Source organism: Rattus norvegicus, chromosome 13 (genome assembly GCF_021556685.1).
Source record: "Rattus norvegicus strain SHRSP/BbbUtx chromosome 13, alternate assembly SHRSP_T2T, whole genome shotgun sequence".
NCBI classification, from domain to species: Eukaryota; Metazoa; Chordata; class Mammalia; order Rodentia; family Muridae; genus Rattus; species Rattus norvegicus.
Window position 1 is genome coordinate 50547932 of NC_141546.1, and position 19445 is coordinate 50567376.

General features: G+C 45.5%; 1 protein-coding gene across 3 annotated transcripts in view; it reads left to right on the forward strand.

The window, feature by feature from the left end:
- Kif14 (kinesin family member 14) overlaps window positions 1-15552 on the forward strand; it is a 63530-nt gene extending 47978 nt beyond the window's left edge. For 2 of the 3 annotated variants that reach the window (XM_087581220.1, XM_087581219.1), the window contains exons 24-30: window positions 3057-3281; window positions 3445-3626; window positions 7090-7245; window positions 8513-8632; window positions 12004-12078; window positions 12818-12950; window positions 13301-15395. In XM_087581220.1, the coding sequence (XP_087437346.1) occupies window positions 3057-3281; window positions 3445-3626; window positions 7090-7245; window positions 8513-8632; window positions 12004-12078; window positions 12818-12950; window positions 13301-13671 (1262 nt within the window). In that variant the 3' untranslated portion in view covers window positions 13672-15395. Of the gene's footprint in view, window positions 1-3056; window positions 3282-3444; window positions 3627-7089; window positions 7246-8512; window positions 8633-12003; window positions 12079-12817; window positions 12951-13300 lie in introns of all 3 variants that reach the window. The other variant, NM_001427233.1, reaches the window with a different exon arrangement.
- The last annotated feature ends 3893 nt before the right edge of the window (window positions 15553-19445 follow it).

Genomic DNA, 19445 nt, shown 5'->3' on the forward strand with positions numbered 1-19445 from the left:
GACATGTGTTGGACAGGGGCAGAGTTAGGGGGTGTGTGTGTGTGTGTGTGTGTGTGTGTGTGTGTGTGGTGGGGGATACTGGTGGAAGGAAATGGAATGTTGGGGATTGAACTTAGGTTCTCGAGCATTCTGGACACACAATGCAGCCCTGAGCACCTGCTCCAGTAATTATTCTAACTGAAGAAAATGTTTCACAGCTTAGCGGTAGGGGACTGTCTTGCTATGCTCAAGACCCTGCAAAATGCCATTAGCATAAGAAGATAAAAAAGAAAAGAAAAATACTTAAAGCAAAGCTTATAGGAAGAATCCCCCTGAGTAATTCTCTTGGGCCACTTGTCCTTATATTAATTTACCTTAGAGGGGATGTTACACCATGCGGTTACCTGTAGTAATTCAGGTTTAAAAGTTGCCGGTAACTTAGTGCACTAGTGAGTACCTGTAGCTCCAGTGCTCAGGAGGCTGAGGCAGGAGCTTCGCTTTGAGCCACTCAGGACGATCCGTGGAATGTAGAAACCAAAAGCAAACTCACTAACTCCCAATAGCAGAGTGCAGAGCAAGGATAAAAAGAAGGAATGACCCCATCACACAACCTGGAAGAGCCCTCAAAACAGTTGGGCGGAAGAAGCCAGAGATAAAAATGAACAGTTCAGGGCTAGCTCAGTGGTTAAGAGCACAGACTGCTCTTCCAGAGGTCCTGAGTTCAATTCCCAGCAACCACATGGTGGCTCACGACCATCTGTAATGGCATCTGATGTCCCCTTCTGGAGTGTCTGAAGACAGTGACAGTGCACTCATATAAATAAAATAAAAAAATTTAAAAAATAAAAAAAAAAGAACAGTTCAAAACTATTCTGTTGTAACAGAGCCTCTGGCAGGTTAGAGTGGGGGGCGGGTTACTCTGGTTCCATTTTGATTTTGTCATTTAAGGCAGAACATTACCATGTGGTCTGTCTGCCTCCCAAGAACCAATGCTACTACATGTATATCAGACCCTGTTGGCTGGGATGCCTTTAAGACAGGGAAACCTGTTGTGAAGAGATTGTAGAAATGTCACATGTGTTGATCTAGGTGGGGGTTCCATAGGCCTGTGTAAAGAACAAAGTATAAAAATAAAGAAGTGTGCATTAAGGTGTATAATGTGTAGCTTATAAAAAGCTCAGCAGTTAAGGTCACTTGTTGCTCTTAATGAACTCAGGTTCAATTCCCAGCACCCACGTGATGGCTCACAACCGTACTCCAATCCCAGGAGATCCAATTCCAGGTGTGCACACAGTGCACAGATATTCATGCAGGCAAAGCACTTATTAGATACATAAAATAATTAAATAATCTAATTTTTTCAAGCTTGAAAGTTACTATTTAATATATTAATCTATTTGGTAAAGGTTCTAATGGAATATGAACAGGAATAAAAGAATAAAAATTCTTCTTCAATGAAATTGAGGTTTGGTTTTGTTCTTCTCTCAAAATTAGTTTGAAGGGAGATAATTATTCTTAGGACTTGTTAATGTAATCCACTGGCTACGTGTACACTGGTGTGAGCACAAACATGCACATGATAGGCATGAGTGTGAGCACACATGCTCACACACACACACACCATACCACACATACCACACAACACACACACCATACACAATGCACACACACACACACCACACACCACACACCATACACAACACATACACACCATACACAATACACACACACCACATAACACACCACACACACACACACACACCACACCACACCACACAACACACACACCATACACACCACATACACAATACACACATACCACATAACACACACACACCACATCACACATACCACACAACACACACACACCACACACCATACACACCACATACACAACACACACACACCACATAACACACACACCACACACATACACACACACACACAGGAAAAATTTACTCAGCATTGAGAGCCAGATGTTTTCCAGAGCTGAGGACCGAACCCAGGGCCTTGTGCTTGCTAGGCAAGCGCTCTGCCACTGAGCTAAATCCCCAACCGAGAGCCAGATGTCTTCTACAAGTGTTTTAAGGGAAAGCCAGAGCTGAGATCCTTGCTTATGTGAAGGTTTCCAATGGGAGAGATGGAGCTGGGTATGGTGGCAGTCACATGTAATCTTGGCAGGCACACAAAGGCTGCAGCAGAGAGATGATGAGTTCAAGGCCAGCCTGGGCCATTAGTGAAACAGTGGAAGGAGATAGGAGAGGGGAGGGAGGGAAGAAGAGAGGAGGGAGGGAGGGAGGGAGAAAGAAGGAGGGAGGGAAGAAGAAGAAGAAGGAAGAAGAGGAGGAGGAGAAGGAGGAGGCAGGGAGGAAGGAGATGCTCCACGAACATTCAAGGAGCTTAAGGGGGAGGGGTTTCTGCACCCAGGACTTGACATTTTCAGCCTTTGGAAATCTAAAGAGTGTCTGTAACTTCTCAACTCAAGAACCATAATATTTTTAAACTACATTTTATAGGTCTAAAATAATAATGTTGAATTTTAGAATACATCGTCTCAGAGAACATACATAGTTAGCTGTCTTGGGTCAACACTGGGAAAAGCCATTGTGAACTGAAGGTTTGCAGCATTGCCTTTTATACGGTTCATCACTGCCCAGGACTCCAGTTTATGAGTTAATTTCCTTAGGCCCTAGGAAAAATTAATTGCTATCAAGTATAGAAAAGTTAAGTGAAACTGGCAGTGGTGGCACTTGGAAAGCAGCGGCAGGCCGTTCTATGACAGTTTAAGATCAGCAGGGAGGGAGAAGGTTAAGTGGGATGTTTTAAGTCTCTAATTACTTATATTGAGGCTGAAGGGTCCCTCACTAAGCCTGTGGCTTCATGTGGGTGGTGGGAAGTTATTGGTCCCTGTGTGGAATTGTGTTTTCACCCTGGTGTATAGAAATAAGAATGCATTAAAACAGGAATAGCCTGTGAATTACTGGCCATCAATTCTTCAGTAACCTGCATCAACACATTTGTTTGAAAATATTGTGATCAAAAACTAGGCTTACGCTGGCTGTCTTCCATTGATACAGGATTAATGGAAAAACCAAGCACCATCTATTCAAATTCATCAGAATCATTTCTTCCTGGAATTTGCAAAGAACTGATTGGCTCATCGATAGATTTCCTTGGACAGAGTTTCGATGAAGAGAAAACTATAGCCGATAGCCTGATAAATAACCTTCTTAAACTTTATAATGGAGTGATTGCCATCTCCAAAGCCCATGAAGAACAGGATGAAGAAAGTCAAGATAATGGTAAGCAATTCCTCTGCTTCTTCCAACGTCCACCATGATGGCTCGCTACCCTTCGCTCCTTACCTGCAGTAATTACTCGACGCATCCGCTGGTGTCTCTCGACCATGTTTGTGAGCACTCTCATTGGAGACCATTGGCAGTAATTTTCCTTCTTCTTTCCAAGTGTTCTCTGACCGGGCAGCACAGGCTCTTACCATCCAGGTTGCGTGTGCCTTTGAGCAGCTTGTGGTCTTGTTCAAACACTGGCTGGATGATTTTCCGCCTTGTAGCGGCTCAGCGCGACTTGAAGAGGAATTGCGACAAGATATTAAAAAACTGGGGGGCTATTTGCAATTGTTTTTGCAGGTAAGTTGATTTCTTATTTTTGAAGAATTCATTTGTTCTAAAAGTATTTATTGGCTTCCTACCACCTGTATCTCTCCTGATATTACATCTGAGGATTTCTGGGTGCTTCCTGTTTTGAGGCCCTAAGACTGTGGGTGCAGTTAGTTTACTGAGTGAAGGCTTGTGTGTCCTCTGTGTCCTGAGAGGTTTGCAGGTGCTGATTCATTTTGTTCTCATGACAACCCCCAGATATATTCTCTTGCCATTTTATAGATGAGGAAGAGGCTTGGGAAATGACTGGTTTGCCCAGTGCTGTGTAACTACTGGGTGATAGGGATGGATTTGAATGCCCTGGGTCTCCGATCCATATACTCTGCAAGCCCCCAGTTAATTCACTGAGTCTTGCTCTGACTGTGGGCTGGCTTTCGGTTCCTGCTGAATTAGTAACAAAGCTACTGATACACAGGGGAGAAAAGTAATTTTGTTTTCTGCTTACTTTGTATCAACTTTGTAACATTGGGTTTGACCGGCAGGAAGAAGCCAGATAAAAGCTTACTTTCTGTCCCCTGGATGCAGAGGTAGGCATGGAGGTTCTGCTGCACAAAGAGAAGGGATCCTGGCTCTTTTGTTCTCCCTTCTGCGGTGCTGGAAGTGTGGACTTGGCCTCATCAAGCTCCATGGTGATAGAGCACCAGCTGAGTTGCGTGTGTGCAGCTGTGGGGAGGGGAAGCAAGGGAAGGGTCTTCCTGTAAAGGGAGTCCCTGTAAGATGTCATATGATACTCATATTCACTTGGCCAGAACTTCTCCTGACCACATCTAGCTCTATCTATCATCAAGAAGTGGGTGTTGTTGTTGTTGTTGTTGTTTGTTGTTTTTATTCTAGACACCTATGGACTAGGTTAAAAACCAAGGGTTCCATTACTGTGGAAAAAGTAGGGAACTGATGTTGAAAAATATCACATCCTTGTCATGTCAGGGAGCTCTGAAAACCTCTCAGGGAATGAGAGGAGGTGGCAGGTGAGACAATGCTGAGAAAGTTACGCTTCACGTTTTAAAATCTAAACTTTCTAGAATATTCGGTCAAGTTTTCTACAGTGATATCTGCCATGTTTTATGTAGTAATGTACATGTTGAAAGTTTTACATTTGGGGGGAGTGTGAGGAGTTATGCACAGCATAGGGCATGTGTGAAGGTCCAGGGCAACTTCCAGGAGACGATTTCCCCTTTTCAATCATGCAGGCTCTGGAGAACAATCTGTGGTTATCAGGCTTAATGGCAAATTCCTTTCCTCACCAGGCCCTCCATCTTACTAGCCCCGACTTCCACATTTTCGTAGGAAAACTTTTATTGTGACAAGTCATTCCTGAGTAGCTGAGTTAGGGGAGTCTTTTACTACCAACTGTTTTCCCAGGTCTTTCTGGGTCTTCCCAGCTTGGTCGGGTACCTCTCTTTGTTCTTTTTGCTAACCCCAAGTAATATGCCATACTACTGATGAATCCATGACAGTCTGCTCTCTGTAGGTGTAGGACTTGAGTGTGTTTTCTCAAGGCCTCATGATGTGATAGGTAGCTCATTGGCTATTTAATGTTGAATGAATGTGAAATTCACACTGAATGAAGGGAAACTTTGAACATAGACAACAAGGAAAGAGAAGAATGTAACAGAGGTGACTGCAGGCAGATGTGGGCACACTTCAGGTGAAGAAACTCTGACAGCAGAAGAAGACCCTGAACATAGAAGGACAGGGTTAGTCAGAGGACAAAGCCAGAGTCAGAATCGAGGGTGTGAGCCCTAATGACAAGGGATACAGCTCAAGATGCTCTGAGGTAGAAATGAACGAGAAGCAGTTTAGAAGGTGTGTGTGTCTGTCTTTCTGTCTGTAAGGTGGGGGGCAGAGAGAGAGAAAGAGAGAGAGACAGAGAGACAGAGAAACAGAGAGAGAGAGAATACCCACAAACCAAAACCCACTGTTGATATTTGAAACCCTGGGTTTAAATCTATGCTATGCCAATTCCTGTGCTTAGGTAAGCTGCTTAGCTTCTTGAGTCTCTCCCTTCCCTCCCCTAGAAAATAAGAGCAGCAGTGCCCGCCTGGCAGAGTTGCTGTGATTGTCAGGTGAAATCATGGTATAACAGGGCACCTGGTGGAGTTGCTGCTGTGAATTTCTTGCCTTCTCTTCATTTCCTGGGAAGCACTTTGAACTTGACTTGCAAGCTTCAGCACATGGCTTGTGTTCTATGCAATGAATGAAGGATGGAGATGCCGGGTGACTGGGAAGACTGAAGCCGCTGCTGGCCAGAACACTGTGCTAGTGAAGTGTGCTTGGGAATCCTTACCTTGTAGTGTGTAATGAGCATCTCGGAGTAACAGGCTAAGACAGGCATTTCTAAGAGCTGCAAGAGGGAGGGGCCAGCAGTAAAGGGGAGGTCCCTGTGCCTTGGCAACTTGCTCACTGAGTGTATAGGGAAGGCTGTTTAAAGTAGCTGGGCTACTTTTTTTCTCTTCTCCTTTGCCTATGCTGTGAGTATAGCTTTAGTAGCTGTCTGTTGGGTGTTACTAGGACAGTTAAAGCTGACAGGTCAGAGGTAACCATCCAGTCTCTCTTATTGATGTCTCTTTCCACTCTGTCTGGAGTTTAACTTCACCCTTGCTTTTTGTCTACCCTGTGTCAAGTCTGAGGGAGGAGGAGGCTGAATCCTGCTCATGTTACAACAGGGCTTCCTGCTTTCTGTTTCTCGCAGGCACTTGAGTGGTCATATGTTATGAAGTTTACTTTTAGATCCATGGGTATTTTGTCTGCATGTGTGCCTACGCATCACCTATGTGCCTGGTGCTCTCAGAGATCTGAAGTGGGTGTTGGATCCTCTGGAACTAGACTTACAGATGGTTGTGAACTTCCCTGTGGGGTTAGGAGTCAAACCTCTGTCCCCTGAAAGAGCACCTGTCATAGTTAGGGTTTTACTGCTGTGAACAGACACCATGACCAAGGCAAGTCTTATAAAGGACATTTAATTGGGGCTGACTTACAGGTTCAGAGCTTCCGTCCATTATCCTCAAGGTGGGAACATGGCAGCATCCAGGCAGGCCTGGTGCAGGAGGAGCTGAGAGTTCTACATCTTCATCTGAAGGCCAATAGGAGAAGACTGGCTTTCAGGCAGCCAGGATGAGGGAGGGTCTTAAGCCCTTGCCCACAGTGACACACCTACTCCAAGAAAGCCATGCCCACTCCAACCAGGTCACACCTCCTAAGAGTGCCACTCCCTGGGCCAAGCATATACCAACCATCACAGCACCCAGTGCCCTTATCTACTAAGGAATCTCTGCAGCTCTGTTGTTGTTGTTACTTTTAGTGCTGTTACTGGGGGCTTAAGTCCAGCCCCTCATGCCTGATAACTTTACCCATCGTCCCCTTTGTCTTTGCTTTATCACCCCTTAAAACCTCATATATGAGATACATGGACTGATCCATTTTTATTTCATAGGGATGCTGCTCAGATATTTCGTCGATGGTAAAAGAGGCTCAAAACAAAGTCACCGAGATTATACAGCAGGCTGTTGGGCATGTGGCTCAGCTAGCTGTTCTGAAAGGCAGCAAGCTCTGTGTTCTGGAAGACAGCAACAAGGTTTCCAGTGCCCAGGTAACACAGTGTAGGTACTGAAGACTTGGGAGGGAAGTCTGGGACGTCTGATGGTAATAACATCGCTACAGAGTGACAGAATAAAGCATATTGCTCTTTTTGGGATAACTTGTACTTTTAATAGTTTGGCAATCTTAAATTTCTTTTGGCCAAGATGGGATAAGGCTGGGCTGGGCCTCTGTTGGTAGTTTGCACAGCAGGCATGATTTGATGCCCACTGCTGTAAGTCCATATTTATAATCCAGCTCTCGGAGGCAGAGACAGAAGGATCACAAGAACAAGATCATTTTTGGTTGTAAAGCAAATTTGAGGCTAGCCTACGCTACTTGAGTACCTTTCTCAAGTAAAAAAAATATGGTTGAAATGTGCTCGGATGATTGTAGATCTTTGCAGTCCTTTTGGGGCCAGGCATGGTGAGAGACACCATTAGTACATTCAGGAGGCAGAGGCAGGTGGATCTTCGTGAGTTTAAGATCAGCCTGAACTACATAATGAGTTCCAGGACAGAGAGACCCTGTCTCAGAAAACAAACAAGAAATCCTATCGGGGCTCAGGGTAGGGTACTCACCTGTACTCCTAGTACCCAGGGGCTGAGATCAAGGACACCTTGTGCTCCATAGTGAAACCAATCTCAAAAACTAAAGGAAAAATGTCGTTTTTATCTTTTGATGGCCACTATTAACCTGTCTCTCACCCAGTCTATAAATGAAACAATTGTAATTATAGAATATTTATATTTTCCCACTTTGTTTATGCTATGAACTATATTAAGATGTGTTGTATTCTAGCACATAAAGGCCTGCCTAAAATGACCATTTTTTCCAACATGTGTTAACATGTTGAGTACTAAATTATAATGTTGTTAATTTTATTTCCCAGTAGATTTTCTTATACTAACTTTAGCTAAATTTAATGAACTGGAATGAGTTACAGTTTCACTATCTTATAATTTTGAAGCATATATAAAGCCAGGCAAGTGTGGTGGCTCAGTAGGAAGGTGCTGGCCATCAGCCTGATGCCCTCAGCGCTGTCCCTTAGACACACAGGGTGGGCAGGGTGGGAGGAAAGAACCAACTCCTACGAGTTGTCCTGGGACGCCTGCGTGTGCGCTCTCTCTCTCTCTCTCTCTCTCTCTCTCTCTGTATGTATGTATATGAGTGTGTGAGTGTGTGTGTGTATATGTGTGTGTCACACACACATGTTTAATAAAATGTTAACATGTGAAACCCGTGCTTGCCAGCTCAATGTGAGAAATTCCCCCTAACAGGAGCTCATGGCTGCTCTCCAGGATGGCACAGCCTCGGGGATGAGGAGTCTCTTAGACTCCGGGCTGGAGACTGCACAGGAACTCAGGCAGGACGTCTCCAGGCAGAGTGCACCAGAGGAGGTAAGGGTAAGGAAGGTTCTGGTACTCCCGATGCACACTTGATCTTAAAAATGGTTTTATTTCAGGATGTCTTGACTAAAATACTTTAAAATGCACAAGTGATGGTGTGACACAGTGAGTTTGTGTATTATGTATTTCAGTTTATAATGAGTTATTTTTCACTGAAGAGGCTGGTGGTGCCTGCCATGTCTCTCAAGCTCCTGAACCATACGGAGTGTGGCAGCGACACCTACTGTTCACTCTCTGGATGTCTTTCCTACCTTTCTGTTAGGTCTTTACTTTTCTACCTGAGGAACGTAAGCACCTACTGATCCAGTCATCTCCAACTGAGCGATTTTCCGGTACATTCGCACCCATGATTTCACATCAAGATGCAGACCTATGAAGACGTCAGCGCTTTCTAAGGGTGCTCTGCCTGTCTTGATGACTAACCCTGACTCAAGCCGTGCTAGCCGTAGGCCAGATCTTTTTCTGCTACATTAATTGGGTTCTAGTATCTACCTCCCTTCCAAACCTTGTTCCACCCTAATCCCTTCCAACCCACCAACACTAGGTGGGAGAGAAAGGTTAGAGAAGGGTGTAGACATCTTTAGACTACTTCCTGATGATCAGAGGCATGGGGTTCCGTGGGAGTCCAGTCTCCATCATGGTGATAACTCCATCCAGGAATCCAACAATAGTGAAAGCAGCCGGGGAGTAGCAGCCACCACAGGCCCACTTGGAGCTCTCAAGTTTACCCTGGCTCGAGGGTCCCAGACTTCCAAATGTAAACTATTGCAGCTGCCGAAACCCCGCCCTCCTAGAGCAGGGGACAGCAGCTGTGCACACCTGGGGTTAAAACAAAGGCATCGCCACGTCATACAGCCGGGGTTTGGTTTTGTTCTGTTTGCCTGAAGGCCAGAAGAAGGCACCATTGTAGGTGGTTGTGAGCCACCATATGGTTGCTGGGATTTGAACTCAGGACCTCTGGAAGAGCAGCCAGTGCTCTTAACCTCCGAGCCCTCTCTCCGGCCCCCATGTGCCTGGATTTTTAAAGAAGCCAGATTCTCACTACAGCTAGGAATGAGGGCTGGAGAAACTGCAGAAAGTCCTTCGAGGACCCGGGTTCAGCTCCACCCACACAGTGGTTCAGGGCAGTCTGACTGGAACTTCCCTATCAGGAGATCCGATACCCTATTCTGCCTTCTGAGGGTAGCAGCCACATAGGTGGTACACACACACACACACACACACACACACGTACATATGTACAGGCAAAAATCCCCACACATATAACATTTTTTAAAATTTTTAAACAGGGCTGGAGAGATGGCTCAGTGGTTAAGAGCACTTACTGCTCTTGTAGAGGTCCTGAGTTTAAATCCCAGCAACCACATGGTGGCTCACAACCATCTGTAATGGAATCTGATGTCCTCTCTGGTGTGCCTGAAGATGGCTACAGTGTGCCATATACATAAAATAAAATAATTTAAAAATTTTTTTTTGGTTCTTTTTTTTTTTCGGAGCTGGGGACCGAACCCAGGGCCTTGCGCTTCCTAGGCAAGCGCTCTACCACTGAGCTAAATCCCCAACCCCTTTTGTTTTTTGTTTTTTTTTTTTTAATTTTTAAACAAAAATAAATACTAGGAACACTGGCTGGCAGACGCTGACTTGCTCGTCTTGTCTGTGTGTGTTGTATTCTCTGAATGTGTCTGCCTCTCTTGCTTGTGTATTTTTGTCCATCTGTTTTAAAAGATGAACAAAACCAAAGGAGTCCATACTATCACTAAATCAAGATCTGTGGGTTCTGCACTATTGCAGTAGACGTGAGACCGATTCATTCTGTAGCAGGACTTTGAGGAGAGGGATGTTCTGGGCTCCAGTTAGGTCATAGTCAGAACACTGCTGACACCAAGATCAGCTATGCGCAGGAGCAGCCCCGTCCATCACTGATATCCTTTATCTACTGCTGGGGTTCTGTCCGTAAAACTTCTGCTGGCAGTGAGTTCAGAGTGTGGAGTCAGGCAGTGACGAATGGAGACGCAGTGGCAGAGGGAGGTGCTCATCCCAATGTTAAAGTAGCTGTGCATGTTAGCTTTGTTATACACACATACACACACACACACACACACACACACCACATACACACACCACATATACACATACACACACACATACCACATACACACACCACATATACACATACACACACACACATAAACCACACACACATAAACATACACACATACATACCACACATATACAATCACACAAATCATACACACATACATACACACACAAACCACATATACCACAATATGCCACATAATACACACACCATGTATTACACATATACATACAAACCACACATCATACACACACCATACACCACACATAAAAAATAAATACAATCAGGATTGTATGATGGGCTCATAGAGGGCACTGAAATTATAATTTCAAAGCTGGGTTCATGAAATAAAGAATTTACATGTACTTTTTCTTCTTACTGAGAGCCAGTCTTACCACATAGACCTAGTTTGCCTGGAACTTGCTTTGTTGTCTAGCTTGACTGAACCTTACCTTAGAGTGGTTCTAGTGCCTCTCACTCCTGAGGGCTGGGAGTGGAGTTGGGCCACCATGGCCTACTTCTTTCCTTCTTACTGGAACAGCAAGTCTGAGCTGCCCTAGACAAGAGCTTAGTGAGTAAAGCTGATTAAGCCCACGACAGGACCCCTTGCAGAAGCCTGCGTCCGCCTGCGGGGCAGCAGTGAGCAGTGGGCCCGCAAAGCTTCCCTTCTGGTTTAGTTTAAGACTTGCCTCACTCTGAGGGCAGTCACCATCTGGTTCTGATTGTCATTCGGTGAGATGCCCTGTGCAGCACCAGATCCTAACTTAAAGTCACATAACACTCATAACTTTCTCAAAGCATCGCATATTTGTCTGGTAATTCATACCCTTGCTTCTTTCTGAGAGAGTTTCATTACCTATAAATATTTAAATAAAAGGCAAATATTGAGATAGTTAGACGTCACAGTATATCCTCTCATATTTATTTTTATTGTTAGTGTATGTGTACATGTGGAGACCTGTGTGTCACATATATGTGGATGTCAGAAGACGACTTTGTGGAGTAGACCAACGCTAGGTCCACAGGTTTGCACTACGCTGCAAGGAACAGCCTTCCTATGTGGAAATCCATGTGCCATTTGTTCTGAAGGAATCCATTTATATGGTTTAAGTACCCTCAAGCCGTTTTCTGCTTAACTCACACATGGAACTTCTATCTCTTCTGGATTCTAGGCCAGAGCTCCCTGTCTGGACTCACACAGGCCTAAAAATTGCGTGTTTCTTGGTGATTGCTTGAATAATGAAATAGTTTAACATTTCTGTAGGTCACCAGGCAGATGAAAGCTAATGCTGTGGAACTGGTCGGGTCTCTTGAAAATATCTTTGCGGAATGGAGGACGGTAGGAGGAGCTTTGATTCTTCTCCCTGAGCGCCCCAGCTGGAGCTGGCTCTCCTGTGCTGCTAACCAAGCAAGCTTGTTTTCTAGTCCTCCTTTGGCGGACTCGATGCAGTCGTGTTAGTAATAGGTACATGATACCCAGGGCTTCCTAATGCCTCCTCTGTTTCTTAGTGACTGGAGCAGGGGCTGGCGGCTTGTGCCTGGCTGCAGTCTTTATAAACTAAAAAACACATTTAATGCTAATGTGCTCAAGCGATGCCAAATAGAGGCGAATTCAAATATTCTCATGTCACATATCTCACTTTATAGAAAAAGATAGATGGAGTTTAAAATCAGTGTGCTGAGAAGGCTGAAATGAAATGTTTAAGTAAATATTTAAATAAATACCGTGGAGCTGAATTCTTTGAAATTAAATGTTAGCCTTTTATGGTGTTGAATACCATGCCGCTATGTCAGTCTGTTTTTATGTGCTAGGGCTGTGGTTTAAATTAAGATTAAATTCTTACTGCTTTTTAAAAGCGATCGTTGTTAATTTTGATCTTGTTTATAGAAATGAAGTAATGCACTGGTGAGAAAATTAAATGTTTCAGTGTAATTTGTTATTGAAGTAGTTTCATTGTACAGAGCATAAACTACGTATGATGAAATTCTGCACAGTTAGAAGTCATTTTGACCTAGGTTTACTGCTGTTTAGCCTGTCACATGCATATTCTTTCTAAGTATTAATTTTGTTTATTCAGAAAAGCTTCAGAACTCAAGTAGAAGAAGGCTCTAGACAACAAGGCTCCAAGGTGTTAAACCTCGCATCAGAATTCTTGAAGCTGAAGTCTTGCTTACAGCAAACCATTGAGATGGTTGTGTCTGCGTTGAGAGGTAAGCAGCCCACTGGGTCTGCGCCAAGACCTGTATAATCCAGGGGCTCCCGTTCTCTCCTGACCCGAGCTGTGACCGCAGCCCACACAACTCCTCCAGCGTGATTAGCTACCAGTGTGGGCACTTGGGCTGCCGGGGCTGCCGCCGCTGCCAAACACACGTCAGCACCTCTGCCTGCAGAGTCAGGGAAGCCGAGCGTTCGTCCGTCAGAGAGGCACTTAGCAGAATAACCCTCAGTGCGTCGGAGTTGTGGCACAGGCTTCCTTTTACTTAAAAGATCACTGGACTCGTGTGCTAACACATGCTGACACGTGGAACTGTAACCCTCTTCTCCTTTCCCTCTTGCACAGGGTGCCCCAGTGACTTGCGCTGTCTCAGAAGCTGTACAGAAACTATCTGCGGCCTGGCTCACAAGCTTCATGGTGGCTTCAGTGCCCTCTCTGACTCTGCAGGCAGCTGTGGAAATGAGCAACCTCGTGCTGTCTGGGAGGAACTGGAATCTCTAGCTAAATCACTCCTCCTGTGTTTTGAACATGGAGAAAGACCTAGTTTCCTGAAACCCTGGGAATCTTGTACTTCGAATAGCACGGAAGAGCAGCGAGAGTCAGACAGGGCTGACTGCAGTAGAAGCGTGCCAGGACGTGCTTGTGAACCACACCGAGACCCGACCCCAGCAGAGTCCTCTGGGGACGGCACCCCCAGTAGGATTCAGTGGGTATGAAACCATTGTGCAGGCACTTGGTGACCATCCATGACCAAAAAGGACACTTGGAGACACTTTTCCTCATGCAGGAGAACATAAGAAACAAGTGTAAATATTTCAAGTCCATGTCTCTGTGTGGCCTCCTGCTGGGTGCGGAGTACAAACAGTGTGGAGTCCTGGCTTCAAAACACCTCAGTATGTGCTGACAATTTTATAGGCAGACAATTTTTAAACAAAGAGTATTCCTTGAAAATGTTGTACTCTTAGCATCAGAATGAAATTAAGTCTCAGGACCAAGTGAGTGACTGGGGCCCTCGTTTCTCCTTGTCTTGAATTTTAAATGCTTACCTTAACAGTGATACACTGTCTTTATTTAGCTGGTCCATCAGTCTGTTTGTAGATAGTTACTTTCTCATGAATGGAAATCTGAGCAGTCTGTCACTTGGACCTGTGCATTGTGTCCCCAAATATAACATATGGATTAAGTTTATGGTGAAATGCTCAGCACACGTTTAACCAAGGCAGCTTCCTAAAACTAAAATGATTTTGTCCAACGATCAACTGTCTGCCATCTTCAATAATATATGTGTGTTTCTTTCCAAACTATGCATAAAAAGTTAATATATAACTGCATATTGATAACATGACTAGATAGCATCGTACTGTGTTTTCTGTGTTCTATAATGGTTGCTTCATTTATAAAATTTAAAAGTAGTAGTGAAATGTGCCCAGAATCAATTGGGAGATCAGAGGCTGGCCTCCTTTTGGGAGTGCTTGTTTTGCTAACAGGTAATTGGTTTCCATGTTGTTTGATGGAGATTAAAGATCCTTCTATATTTCCTAGCTTCAAAAACCCTTCATCTACAATCAAGTCATAAATATATCCTACTTTAGGGTTTAACTTAAGGAAATTATTTAATATTTTTTACCTCAAGAATATGTGTGATTTGAAAGACATTTAGTATCTTAGCTGGTGACCCGAGCAGGAGGGGTTTCTTTCGAGTAGCCTGCTTTCGGCTCATAGATGCTGCCTGTACATTCAGTGCAGCTCCGTGAAGTTGGCTTGAATATACCTGTGTTTTTCTCTATGGGGAGAGCCTGGAGAGCAGGACTCCCTCGGGTGGTCGGCTGAGCCGTGGTGGTCCATCCCTTGTGCTTCTGGGAGCTTTGAAGGGGTGCAGTCACCAGGCCATCCTGAGTGCCCCAGTCCTGTCTGACTGGTGGCAGCAGAGAGGATTTGTTTCCTTTTCCCTTTTTGCCACTGGGTTTCCTCTCTGAGGTTCACTCTGCACCAGTTATTGCTCTGGAAGTGGCACGTCTGTTAGCAAGTTCAGAAGCTGTGAAGTACGCAGAAGGGTTTTCCTGAACGCTGTACTTCCTTGAACTTACTCAAGTCAAATAGCAGTTTTCACCTTGCTGGGCAGTAGTTCATTTTTAGTTCCTCTGCCTCTTCTCCCCTCAGTTTTTTTCTTGCCTTTAGACTTGGCCCAGCTGAGCAGTGCAGCGCGGCCCCACCCTGTCATCGCGCTGCCTTTGCCTCCAGAATGCTGGGGTTACAGTATCCCAAACCCAGCCAGTGTCTGTCCTCAGAAATGCTGTGGGTGTGCGTGTAAGCTTGTTTATATTTATGCTAATTTGTCAGGCTGTGTTCGAGTGGATGGTGCAAACTGCGTTGCTGTTAGAATCATGTGCACTGAAAAGTGTTATAAAGAGAGCGCCTTTAATAAATCTTATGAGCTTCAGAATTGCCTCTTAATCCAAGGGGTTTTTTTGTTTGTTTGTTTTTTTTAACTGAATTACTTTCATTCGCTTTGCTCCTGATTTAAAAACGTCACAGTGGCTCTGCCTGGCTAATACCCATCAAATAAATAAGAAACACTAAATACATGCTAAAATTAATTATTGTGGCTGCCGTGTTGCTTTTCTTGCTCGTTCCCTTCTAGAGCTGGGGACTGAGTCCAGGTGCTGTCACTGGGCTACCATGTTGCCCCTCTTTTCTCCCTCCCAAACACTGTCCCGCCCTCTGCGTCGTCTGAACACGGAACAGCTTCACTTCCCAGTTCTCTGCTTGGAAGTTGTACATGCGTTTTACACAGCTGTCTTGCAGGCTGGTGAGTAACGACACAACCTTAAAGATGGTACTTGCTGTTCCCTTCCTGGTTCCTCATCCGCAGAAGGAAAAGTCTCACCCCCTCGAAGACAGGGTGGCACATGCCTTGAGTCCCAGCACTCGGGAGGCAGAGGTGGGCAGATCTCTGAGCTACAAGCAGAGGCCAGGGTACGAGTGTCACAGTCCTCAAAGCATGTCATGTTTAAAAGTGTGTCTGCCGACGCTGGTTTCCACAGTAACCGATATAAAGGTGCGTGAGTTCCAGAGTTTACAGTATGGTCGCATCTTTTGGTGTATATATTACGATCGTCCAATCCGCTCAGCAATGCCATGTGAGGGCTAGTTTTCATCGTCAGGTTGACACATCTAGAGTCCCCTGGGAAGGGAGTCACTGAGGAATTGTCTGGGTCAGGCTGGCCTGTGGGCACCTCTGTGTGGGGTTGTCTTTACTGTGTTAGTTGAGGAGCTATTTCCTAGGCCGAAGCCTCTGAACCATGTAAGATAGAAGCTGGGCACTAGCATGCTTGCATTAATTCATTGTTCACTGCTCGTGACTGGAAATGAATGAATAGCTGCTTCCAGTTGGTTCTGCGGCCTCGTCTTATCCATGATGGCGGACTGTACCCTCAGCCAAACAAGCTGTCTCCCCGAAGTTGCTTTTATCAGGGTGTTTTATCACAAGGGGCATTAAAATATTTCCAAAATGATATCCCTTGTGCGATTCCCTTTAGTAATCTTCCTATAAAATGTATCACACGTCCACAAAGTGCCAGCATCCGTCCGTGTTCCTGCTTTGATTCAAGCTCCAGGACACTTACGGTAGTCATGAACAATCAGGCCTCGGTCAGAGGTGTCTGAGTGAAGGCCTTTGTGTGTACACAGCTGCCTTCTCGCCTGTAAACGTGGGGCTCAGTGAGCCCTGGTGGGACCTAGGTGGCTTCTCTTTGTCTCTGTAAGCTAAGTTGAACCCACTTTGAACTTGTTCTTTCCCATTTGGTGCCCCTCTGGGCCATACATCACCAGCCAGCTTTCCCGAGAGGACCAATGCGACAGTCCATCATCCAGGTGAGTGGGGGCTTTTCTAACGGATTGCTCTTATACATCAATGTGGTGGGCGGCAGCTCCAGCAATCTATTAGCGTAATATCCCACTGACTGAGGCATATTGATGGGGCAAAGCTGGTCGATCTGTGAATTGTGGATATCTAGGAGTTCGGGTCAAGTAAAGCAGTGCAGATCTCAGGCTGGATTGATGTGGCTGTGAATGGTATTTTATGATGTAAAGTTTACCTCTGATTTAGAAAGTAATTTAATGTTGGTGACAGCTCGGGTTCAGGCTAGGAGAGGTCAACCTGGCAGGTATCTTGGAAGATGTATTCCAGGAATAAAGTACTGTTGTTGATACTTCTATTTCATTTTGCCATATGTCATGGGGGGCACCAGAAGATTGGCCCGAGAGTAAAGTTTTGCACATAAAGCAAAACAGGCTCATTCCGTTGCCTGCCAGGTCAGTAAATATTCGGGAGCATGGCCTCCCAAAGCCTGTGGCCATCAGCTAAAGCTGATCGGAGCTGTGTTCTCAGGGTCTCGTTCTTGACCCTGGTATTTATGAAACAAGGTAAAATGGTCAGTGTTCCTGACCGCGCAAGGCTTCGGGGACCACTACAAGTAGTGTCTAGGCAGAGGAGCAGGAGTACAACAAATGCAAAGGCAGACCTTGGTGAACATCAGTGGGGACCAAAATGGGGACACAAGGTAACTTTGCTTAATAGATGGATGTTTTGCCCACGTGGATGTCTATTGCCACACGCATGCCTGGTGCCTTTGCATCACATCCCCTAGAGCTGGAGTCACAGGTGGTTATGAGCCACCATGTGGGTGCCAGGAATGAAGCACAGGTCCTCTGGAAGAGACACCAGAGCCGTCTCTCCAGCCCTCTGATTTTTTTTTTTTTTAACCCCAGAAAAGAAGAGCCTTTGCTCTCGGTGGCAAGGTTACTTGGCAGCATCTGACTAGGCAGAGGAAGACTCTTCTGCTTACTCTCGGGAGTGGTTCACTGCTTCTGTGCATATTAGTCTCCTCCTGCAGTCCAGCTACAGGCAGCCAGCCTCTCTGACAGTGTTTGTCCTGACTCTTGTCCAGTCCGCTGTAACATTGTCACAGTCTGCTGTAACGTTGGTCCAGTCCGCTGTAACATTGTCACAGTCCGCTGTAACATTGTCACAGTCCGCTGTAACGTTGTCACAGTCTGCTGTAACGTTGGTCCAGTCCGCTGTAACATTGTCACAGTCTGCTGTAACATTGTCACAGTCCGCTGTAACGTTGTCACAGTCTGCTGTAACATTGGTCCAGTCCGCTGTAACATTGTCACAGTCTGCTGTAACGTTGGTCCAGTCCGCTGTAACATTGTCACAGTCCGCTGTAACATTGTCACAGTCCGCTGTAACGTTGTCACAGTCTGCTGTAACGTTGGTCCAGTCCGCTGTAACATTGTCACAGTCTGCTGTAACATTGTCACAGTCCGCTGTAACGTTGTCACAGTCTGCTGTAACGTTGGTCCAGTCCGCTGTAACATTGTCACAGTCTGCTGTAACATTGTCACAGTCCGCTGTAACATTGTCACAGTCCGCTGTAACATTGTCACAGTCTGCTGTAACATTGTCACAGTCTGCTGTAACGTTGTCACAGTCCGCTGTAACATTGTCACAGTCCGCTGTAACATTGTCACAGTCTGCTGTAACGTTGGTCCAGTCCGCTGTAACATTGTCACAGTCCGCTGTAACATTGTCACAGTCCGCTGTAACGTTGTCACAGTCTGCTGTAACGTTGGTCCAGTCCGCTGTAACGTTGTCACAGTCTGCTGTAACGTTGTCACAGTCCGCTGTAACGTTGTCACAGTCTGCTGTAACGTTGGTCCAGTCCGCTGTAACATTGTCACAGTCTGCTGTAACATTGTCACAGTCCGCTGTAACGTTGTCACAGTCCGCTGTAACATTGTCACAGTCCGCTGTAACATTGTCACAGTCTGCTGTAACGTTGGTCCAGTCCGCTGTAACATTGTCACAGTCTGCTGTAACATTGTCACAGTCCGCTGTAACGTTGTCACAGTCTGCTGTAACATTGGTCCAGTCCGCTGTAACATTGTCACAGTCTGCTGTAACGTTGTCACAGTCCGCTGTAACGTTGTCACAGTCTGCTGTAACGTTGGTCCAGTCCGCTGTAACATTGTCACAGTCTGCTGTAACGTTGTCACAGTCTGCTGTAACGTTGGTCCAGTCCGCTGTAACATTGTCACAGTCTGCTGTAACATTGTCACAGTCTGCTGTAACGTTGTCACAGTCTGCTGTAACGTTGTCACAGTCTGCTGTAACGTTGTCACAGTCTGCTGTAACGTTGTCACAGTCTGCTGTAACGTTGGTCCAGTCCGCTGTAACATTGTCACAGTCTGCTGTAACATTGTCACAGTCCGCTGTAACGTTGTCACAGTCCGCTGTAACGTTGTCACAGTCCGCTGTAACATTGTCACAGTCTGCTGTAACGTTGTCACAGTCCGCTGTAACATTGTCACAGTCCGCTGTAACATTGTCACAGTCTGCTGTAACGTTGGTCCAGTCCGCTGTAACATTGTCACAGTCCGCTGTAACATTGTCACAGTCCGCTGTAACGTTGTCACAGTCTGCTGT